This window comes from Nanorana parkeri, unplaced genomic scaffold, assembly GCF_000935625.1.
Source record: "Nanorana parkeri isolate BGI_ZX_2015 unplaced genomic scaffold, ASM93562v1 scaffold364, whole genome shotgun sequence".
Taxonomy (NCBI): domain Eukaryota; kingdom Metazoa; phylum Chordata; class Amphibia; order Anura; family Dicroglossidae; genus Nanorana; species Nanorana parkeri.
This window is the reverse complement of record NW_017306632.1, coordinates 629,856-639,630: the sequence shown is the minus strand read 5'-3', so window position 1 is coordinate 639,630 and position 9,775 is coordinate 629,856. Positions and strand designations below refer to the sequence as shown.

General features: G+C 37.2%; 1 protein-coding gene across 1 annotated transcript in view; it reads right to left on the bottom strand.

The window, feature by feature from the left end:
• Positions 1-1,251: 1,251 nt before the first annotated feature.
• The window catches only part of LRRC1 (leucine rich repeat containing 1), a 124,086-nt gene continuing 115,562 nt past the window's right edge, over positions 1,252-9,775 (bottom strand). Inside the window, exons 11-15 of the mRNA XM_018558871.1 lie at positions 6,344-6,427; positions 5,063-5,178; positions 4,128-4,300; positions 3,235-3,371; positions 1,252-2,220 (exon numbers count right to left, since the gene is read on the bottom strand). Coding sequence (XP_018414373.1) covers positions 2,062-2,220; positions 3,235-3,371; positions 4,128-4,300; positions 5,063-5,178; positions 6,344-6,427 — 669 coding nt within the window. The 3' untranslated portion in view covers positions 1,252-2,061. The remainder of the gene's footprint in view (positions 2,221-3,234; positions 3,372-4,127; positions 4,301-5,062; positions 5,179-6,343; positions 6,428-9,775) is intronic.

Here is a 9,775-nt window from a genome sequence, read left to right as displayed (position 1 = left end):
GCCTTTTCACATTACACATGGTATCATGAGGATCTTATGAATACGAAAAGATATCCAAGAGTAAAATAAAAGTTTTGGCAACTTGTTGATATGGCAGAATTAGACGTATAATAATTACTGCTTGAAGACTGATTCTACGTGCAACCAAAGAGGAGTCTTCGTAATTATTTTAAACTATAACAATAAATTATTTAGTTTTCTTTCTTAATTAACATACAGTTATTTTGGATGTGTATTGGTACAGATCCCTCTATTGATAATTATTGTAGAAATTTTTTTCAGACCCCTTAAGGTAGTGTATTTACTAAGATACAAGACTGAAGTCCATGATAAAGCCCAGTTTGCAAACAATGGAACTGCTAAGCAATATGAGCTAATTGAACAGATTCAACAGTGAGGGCCCATTCACAGGGCAGCACAGTACACACAGTGTGGTTCGCTGCAAAGCCATTCATTTTGAATGGTACCCCAATGCATCTTAGCAGCACTGCATAATTCACATGTATCGTAATGAAGTGCAATGCACAAAATGTGAACCATGCGTGATTGGTGGTGCACTGAGTTTCAAAACAAAAACAAAAATAGCGCATGTCCATTTTTCAGTGCTGCTAGATTCAAAATGAATCAACTGCTTTAATACAGTATGAGTTAAAGCAATGCATGGTGTGAACTAGACATGTTCATGGCAATTTTAGACATGGGCGGTTTAAGATATATAAAGAAAGTGTAGTGATAAGAAATAACTATAATTTCAAAGTAATTCAAACATTATGTGATAATCTCCGTTAAGAACAGACCCTCTCAATTACCTTAACGGGGATGACATGTTTATGGACCTCAGATGTAGCCTGTTTTCTTTGGTCCATAACAGGGCCACGCAATAATGCAAGAACCCTGTATTGCATTATTGGAAGTAAGCAGATGCGTTGAGCATACACAGACCACAAGCACTGGTTAGATTCATGCTCATGTACTCAAGATTGCAGGGTGCCTACCAGCTAGACATGTGTTAAACTGCTGTGCAGATCCTTTGCTGTAAGTGAATGAACAATGTACTGGCTGCAGAAGCACTTAAAGTTATATAATTATAAAGCAGCATCAGACTTTGACCTGTTTAGGGGGGGAACATCCAAGATAAATATTGAAGTAAATGGGGAATACATTGCTGCCATAAGCAGACATTGAAATTCATGTTCATTTTAGCAAACTGGTGAATGAAACCAGAGTTTAGCATGGTCCCCGCATATACAGATTATTAAATTTTCTTGCAATAAAAAGAGCATGGCCTGCTACAAGAACATATGCTGAACACCATCGTTGGCACGCATGTATACAAGTCTTTAATCAGGTAAAGTCAAGATGATTTCAGTAGGCTAATGCCTGTGACTGTTCTGCGTACTAACTTAAAAAATAAAGCCCTCAGTGTTGTAGGTATCAAAAGAGAATAGAAAAGGGCAAAACATTTGGTGTAGAAAACCCACCACCACTCTAAGGCACAACTTTAGTGGCACATTATAATGATACATTAGATTTAAAAAAAACACTTCTTTTATACTTTACAATGAATACATGTACCGCTTTTGATTTCCTATTTTCAGTCAAAATCTTTTTGCAACCTACTATACAATGTAATTGTGTAAAAAATGTACATCTCTTAAGCTGCCAAACAATAAAATAAAAAAAAATGAATTTGCAAATAAAACTATCCCGCTATGTCCAAAAAAGTTCTAAAATATATGCAAAGTTAAAAAATGAAAATATATTTGCACATCGAAAAGTAGAAATTAAAACCAAAATAAAATGATAAAGTAGTGTTATTGACTGCCATTAAAAACAAGATTGGCAAAATATAAAATTACAGCTTTAATTTAGGAGGTTGTAGATGCGAGCATCTAGGGGAAATAAGGCACGTCCTGTGCAGGCTGCAGCATCTCAACAGAAGTATTAAAAAGTGATTATGAATAATGTTCTGGTAAAAACAAGAGGCTAGAAATGGTCCTGGAAGCAGGGAGACATTTCAACAGTCAGGGAAGACACAGGAGGTAAGATGAAGGTGGAGCTCTACACAGACGTGGTCAATCTGTCAATGGAGTTATTGACCTCATTTTTGTTAGAGTCCAGTCCTTTAGCAGCATTCAAAGTGGTACGCAAGTTCTCCACAGTCTTTTTCATTGACTTCAACTCTCCAGGATGCGGCGTAGCCCGTCTTAACAGTGTTTTCTGAGTATTTAAAAAAAAAAAAACATTTAAAATTATTATACACTTAAAATTGAAATAGATGAATGAAACTACAATGTATTTCCTCAAGAAGAAATGCCACATACTAAGATATGCAAACAGCTGACTATCATACACGTTACAGTAGAGACAGTTACCAAACTCAGGTCTTTTAACTGCAGAATCTTACCTAGGATCATATAATGAAACTTACCACTAGCAGACTGTCACAGAAACCTGCTCTATGCTTCATCTGGCCTGTAGTAGTGGTTTGGTCAGTTCCTATTATTGTAATACGATGAACCAGATTTATGGCAAGTAATATTGCCAACTATAATTCACACTTCACATCACATTAGATGGGTGGGGGCACACCTTTTGGCTACATGTATAGTGGAATTCCAGCCAAACCTTTTCTAGTATTACTGTAGGATGTGTAAGGAACAGTTAGAAATGGTTGACTTATTACTGTCAAGGTTTCCATTCAATTTTGTTTTCGTCTCCAGACAAAAAGTGAAGGAAAGTATGTCATTTTCGAATTGCCACTGGAATAAAGAAGAAATCTCCTAATGGGGATATATGTCCAAGTGGCAACTGTGAGGGCTATTCCCTAACTTTGAAATTTCTTTTTACTTCCCGTTGTGTTTCAAGAAGGAAAGTAAAGGGTAAAATCTCCAAAACAGAAAGACAGTGACATGTAATCATTATCCACTCTTTCCAAAACTGTGAAAAAAAACTTTTCACCAAATATATAACAAAGGGGAGACTGGTCCTCAATCAATCTTCGCAGGGCAAATCAATTTTTTTTAACACAGATTTGCTTCCTTTTTTTTAAGCTGTATACTAAGAAAAAATTGTGCTTTTTAGAAAATACAGAGAAATATAATGCTGTCCAGTGAGGCCATGCTTCCTGACTATATATTAAATGTTTTTTTGAAAACACGAGTATATTCCCTTTTTTACTTTTTCAAAAATAACGAAGCCTAATGTTAATAGGATTACATTCAAAAAAGTTACCGTTTCATCTTCCTCATCTTCTTTCTCATCATCTAAAAATCGTATGGCACTTATTCTATTCATTGCTCGTTCATTCCAGGTTTCATCGGACATATCATTCACCAAACTTTCAAGAGCCCCACACCGAGGTAATAGGTCTGTAGAATAAACATTCAGATTAGTCATCTTTATGAATGATATGAGTGCAACAGCATTTATATTATACGGCCCCCAACTCTAGAGCTGAGAATCTGCCCATCTGGATAGCTGTGTATAGAGACCAGCTTGGCAGGTTGTAGAGAAATCTTGATTTAAGAAAAAATAAAGTTTATTGAAAAGGAAAAAAATGCTAGCAAAAAGTTTAGACTTTCCTCAGCAGACCAGAAAAAGGGCATCCATCCTCCAAGGAGACAATCAAAAAACCGAGGTATGCTGAGAGGAGGGGTTGAGCTGCTCACTTTTTTTTTTAATGTTTGCCAATGTCTAAATCCTCCAGTAGGTGGTAGTATAACCCAACAGTCTCTAATTTACTGAATCCCTCAATGAATCAGAAAGATATACTCTTAATACACAAGAGTAGCAGATGGTGGTGAAAATAAACCACTTTAGTTCACATGATTCCTCCTTAGAGCATGAATTTGGCTGTGACAGGCAGCACAGGGAGGACTATTTTGTTTAGTAGAAAGTGTACAACTGAGGAAAGAAATGTGCATATACCCACTAATCAAACTAAGGGGCACTGGCCTTTTCATAGCAGCTAAAAACCTATTGTGTTCACTCTATCTATCCTTTTATGTAATAGTGGTACTAGAGTAACCACAGCATCCACTGGATTCTTTCATCTTCCTACTGTCAAGACATGCCTGTACATTGCACCAGATCCTGCAGAAAACTACAGCAGTAATGATACTTACCTTGGCCATTAGATTCAGAAGGCATCTGTGGTAGTAGTACACATGTCAAAACTTTTTCACCAGTGTCGGGATCAAAATCCGTCTGGAAAGTTAGCAGAGGCTGGGACTGGTTATCTGATAACCATAAAGCCTTCAATTTCAGTGAGGTCAATGTCAAAGGTAAATGGGATAATCTACAAAAAAAAAAAAAGAAGATTTTATATACACAAAAGCATATAAGCATTTTATTTTTAATGAAAGCCATCAGTTTTTATTGCATTGATTTACCAGTTCCTTTACTGCTGCCAATAAAATAGGTTGCAACCACAGGAGTTAAAAGTAAAATTAAATTTAGAGTAACGCTTGCATAAAATAAAAGGGCAATCGAGCGTCTAAGGGCTTGTTCACACCAAGCGCGGAGCAGATCCAGAGCAGAGCAGGTGCAGACCGGATCAAAACTGCGTCCAATGTATTCCTATGGTATTATGAGCTCCAGTTCACACCGCAGCGTGCAGATCCAGAGCAGGTGAGAAAACTGCGGCAAGCCTTATTTTACCTGCTCTGGAACGCATCAAAAACTAATGCAAAACACAAAAACGCATCAAAAACGCATGCAAGTGCCTGAAAGCCCATGTTAAACGTAAAAATTGTATTTATTTTTTTAGCAAAAGCGGCCCGGAACGCATCAAAAACGCGGCAAGAACGCATCAAAAACGGCACAACCCACTGCACTGCGTGTGCAGAAACCTGACTGGATCTGCTCTGCATTTGGTGTGAACAAGGCCTAAATTCTTTGTTTGAACACTTGAAAATACAGAGCTCTATAAATCAGAATGAAAGCATTGCCATAGTTAAAGTATGTACATGACTAACCTGAGCCATTCACTTTGGATTATTTGGGATTTGCAAAATTACTCATAAAAGTACACTGAGAAAACTAGGAAGCATAATATTACCTGTTCCCAGCAACATCTAAAACATGGAGTTCAGTAGCTTGTGCAATTTCTGGAGGAATACGTGTCAGTCGGTTTTCACGCATACAGAATACATTAAGACTGCAACAACCGCCAATCTGTAACAAATACAACATGAAGAAAGTAAACAGGAACACAAATGTATTACATTAGACAGTGCACAAATCTAGCAGAAAAGGTTTACCTAAATCTCTTAATATTTTACAAAATGTAAAGAACAGGTTCATGTTTAATGAAAAATTCCTTTTTGCCCCTCATTACAATCAACTATGTTACCCCACCACTACCTGCCCATGTGTTAATGTCGAACAGGTAGTTGCTACTGCCATATGGGTATTTCCCATTCAAGTCTATGAGATGTTAGTACATCCCATTTTTAACAGCAAGTCTGCAGACAGAGCAGGAAGCTGCAGCTGTTGGAGGAGGCAAGTATGAACATGTGTATTTGAGGGGTTGGGGTACTCAATGCAACCTCATTTTATATGTTACCAAAGCGTTTAGTTTTGTATTGTTTGAGTGCACTAAAAATAGTTTGAACATAGTTTTTACAGAAAATTAAAATTTGATAAATTGTCACGTTAATATTGTGTGACATAAAAAATTGCGACTGCCACAATGTTATTCGCCATGGTTTCTGCTTTTCGAAAAAATATAGTTTTAAGCCCATTTCTACCTTTGCAGAGGTATTTTTAAAAAAACAAAACATGCCAGCAATGTACACCAAGTGTAAATAAAGCAGGCATATGAAGTTTCTGTATATGAACACAAAAACTTACTTTTGTTAGCTTTCCTCTGCACACCTATGGAAATGGCAGCCTCTGTGCTCTGCAAGTAATCTGTGTATATTCAGCTCTCTTTCCCCCCCATTCAATAGTATTCATAGTGGCAACCACCCTGGACAGTGTAATGTGTGTAAAGGGAGAGGTGGTGTTTATTGATCGTGTTGCACAGATTTACAGGGAGGGGGTCAGCTGTTTACAGCTTGCTTTACAAACTGACCCGGGTGTCAGACTGAATTTCTTATGGAATACATTTGCGGCCTAAAATGTGCATTTTAACAAGTGGGCAAAAATGGCTTTGGCAATGAAAGGGTAAACTGACCAGTCTGGATTGTCAAGTTATACACTGGAGTGCTATAGTGGCAGTCTTGCTCTGGAATGCACACTGTTGGAGTCAGCCACCGTCTTTCCAGCACTGTTACTGATTCTACTGCCGCAATATAATATATTTTTGTCAAAAATGCTGCATTATCTCTGTACATACCTCTTTTACCAAAGACATTAATTTATTCCTATCAACATTCAAATTGTTCAGCTTCTTCAATTTCCCAATGCTTTTTGGCAGAACCTGGAGGTGTAAAAGCAGAACAGTTGCATAAATCATGTGTTCCGATCTGCAGAAAAAATGTTAACCTGCACAAAAGACAGATCAGGAAACATCAATGGTTTTGTTCTAATCAATGTTTCTTCATATTTTACACTGAATAAAAAGACAGGAACAAAAGAAAAGTATGGAACAAAGCAACGTTGAACTTCAGGAAACATTACAAAAATGCTCTAAATCTTTTCATGCAAAAACAACAGGCTGATTTTACCATCGTATTTAACAACAAAAATATACAAGAAATGGATGAAATGTAAAAAAAAAAAAAAAATAGCAATGATAAATTCACAGACAATGTTATGCACTTGAGGACTGGAATCTCTATTGTACGTAAATTGTTTTTACAGGACAAATTAGGTTTTCATTTGGCAGCAAATTGAAATGTCTATTTTACAACTGAGAGAAGAAAAACAATGCACTTTGTTGTATTGCTTGCCAGAATAAAGTAATAACCTAATATGGCCAATATATTTAGATGCACTCTCAAATGTCATTTTTTTTTAGCATCCCCTTTATGTAAATTAGTCTTGTGACACAAACATGCAATAGATGTGGTAAGCCCCCAAAAACTATTTATACTCTTTTTAAATATGTTGCAAAACACATCTTCAGCATACCTATAAAAAAAGAGAAAATTGAGCTATATTTCAATACCATACCCCTCCGCGCTATCCCAAATATTATTTCAATTCATAAATGGCAAAACAAAATTCTACGTTACAAACTGACAAATGGGGTTCTCGCCTTCCCCACTCCCTTCTTGTACGGTTAAACCATTGTCACAAGGATTAAATGAGAATATATATCTGCAGGCTGCCTTCATATAGTTGTGTGAAAAAGAAAGTACACCTTCTTTGAATTCTATCATTTTATGCATCAAAAAACATTTGGTCCTTAGCAGGTCTTAAATTAGGTAAATACAACCTCAGATGAACAACACATGGCATATTACACCATGTCTATTTATTTTACAAATAAAGCCAAAATGAAGAAAGTTTATGTGAAAAACTAAGTATACCTGATGATTCAGTAGCTTGTAGAACTACCTTTAGCAGCAGTAGGTTGAAATAATCATTTTCTGTATGACTATCAGTCTCTCACATTGTTGTGGAGTAATTTTGGCCCACTCTTTTTTACAACGTTGCTTCAGTTCATTGAGGTTTGTGGGCATTTGTTTATGCACAGCTCTCTTAAAGGTCCTGCCACAGCATTTCAATCGGGTTGAGGTCTGGACTTTTGACTGGGCCACTGCCTCACCTTGATACTTTTCATTTTCAGCCATTTTGTTGTAGATTTGCTGGTGTGCTTAGAATAATTATCATGTTGCATGAGCCAATTTCGGGCCAAGCTTTAGCTGTCTGACAGATGGTTTCACATTTGACTCTAGATTTCTTTGATATACAGAGGAGTTCATGGTCAACTCAATGATTGCAAGGTGCCTAGGTCCTGTGACTGCAAAACATGGCCAAATCATCATCCCTCCACCATTGTGCTGGACTGTTAGTATAAGGCATTTGTGCTGATATGCTGCGTTTCGTGTTTGCCAAACATGGCGCTGCACATTATGACCAAACTCCACAGAACATTGTTCCAGCAGTCTTGTGGTTTGTTGAAAGGCAACTTTGCAAAACTAAGCTGTGCTGCCATATTCTTTTTAGAGAGAAAAGGCTTTTTCCTGGCAACACTTCCAAACAAAACATACTTGTTTAGTCTTTTTCTGTCCCTTGTACGGTCATTAACGTTAACATTAAAGTTCATGTACGTGTAAAGGCAGGTGTTGCAATACTTTTGGCAATATAGTGTATATCTCAAAACTCCACTTTAGTCTTTTTTTTTTTTAAGTACAATCTCTTTTTTGCAACATACCACAGACATGACATATGTTACTTCTTCCACCGCCCACCTCTAATGCGGGCTTACTGTGAGTATGTTAGATAAATCATTTACAGTTAGGAGTGGAGTGCGACGAAGTTGATAAGAACGGGTTTATGATTAGTATATGCCATGTTCCCAGATGGAGACCGATAGAAGATGTGAGCGTTGTTGTGCATGGCTGGTACTAGGGATGCACGATACCATATTTTTCAGTATCAAGTACCGATATTTAATCTTTCGGTAGTCTACCGGTACTTCCGCGAGCATGGAGTCGGCTTCCCAGCCAATCAGGAAGCCGTGTAGGGTGTCATTACCCGCAGCCCGGCAAGGCAGCTCCATGTTCCCTCGCGGCACTGACAGAAGTTCTGGTATCTGGGATAAGTATTGGAGCATTTGGGCTAGTACGAGTTCTCGGCCAAATATTGGTATCTGTGCATCCTGGTACCATCAACTATAGTTTGCGCAAGAACTGTTATATATATATATATATATGTGTGTGTTTTTAAAAATTAACTTACTGAGGGCTAAGGGTTGACTAAGGAAAACTGTTAAAAGATCTTTGCTTTATTCTCCTTCTACCAAACTGCTGACTAGACAATGAAAAAGCAACAGCATACAAATAAAGTTTTCTCTGTGCCCTTTTCTACGTTAAGTATGTTCACAGTTTCCATTCTGAGTACTTATGTACAAGGGATTACAGGCAATTAATATTAATACATTTGGCTGCTTGAAGAGCCTGACCACCAAAAAGTTTTAGTTTATTCCTAGCTGGAGCCTGGTAGGTGATATCTTCCTGACATGTTTCCCCACTCTGTTCCTAGCCATCTACAATCTTTGCAAGTTCCTACCCACAATTGTGTGTTCTTGTTGCATCCTAAAGCACAATATAAATGGGAATTCCTCATAGTGGCCACTTTAAGTTAACTGTGAATAGATCCACTTCCAGTTTCCCATACTCTTCCCAAAATCCTTTGCGATCACATTGAGCAATGCTTTGGTATGGGCTGTGGGTAGCTCAGTAAACATTAGACATTTTATTTTGTGCAATTTTCCTATTCCTAAAAAACACAATGGAGGAAGTACAGGAGTGTGAACATTTTTTTCCTGAATACTGAGAAAGAAAAATTTGAAAAGGGCTGTTCCACGCAGCATATAGTATAAGGGAGAGTATTGTAATTTCCCATGATTGGGTAATTTTTGTAAGCTTCACAATTTGAAATACCTGCTCTTGCATATTAAGTGAGGTTCAAAGCGGTGGAAAGTTTTTGGAAGAGATTTCTTTGAAGACTACATTTTTGACGTTTTCAGAAAACTATCAGAAAGCTATTATGAAGAATTACTAGTGATAGTAATGAAGATTTTTATTAATAAAAAAAAACCCTATATAAATGTGCCATTTAATTAACTAGGGCCACTCAGGCTAGTAGCAAAACTACT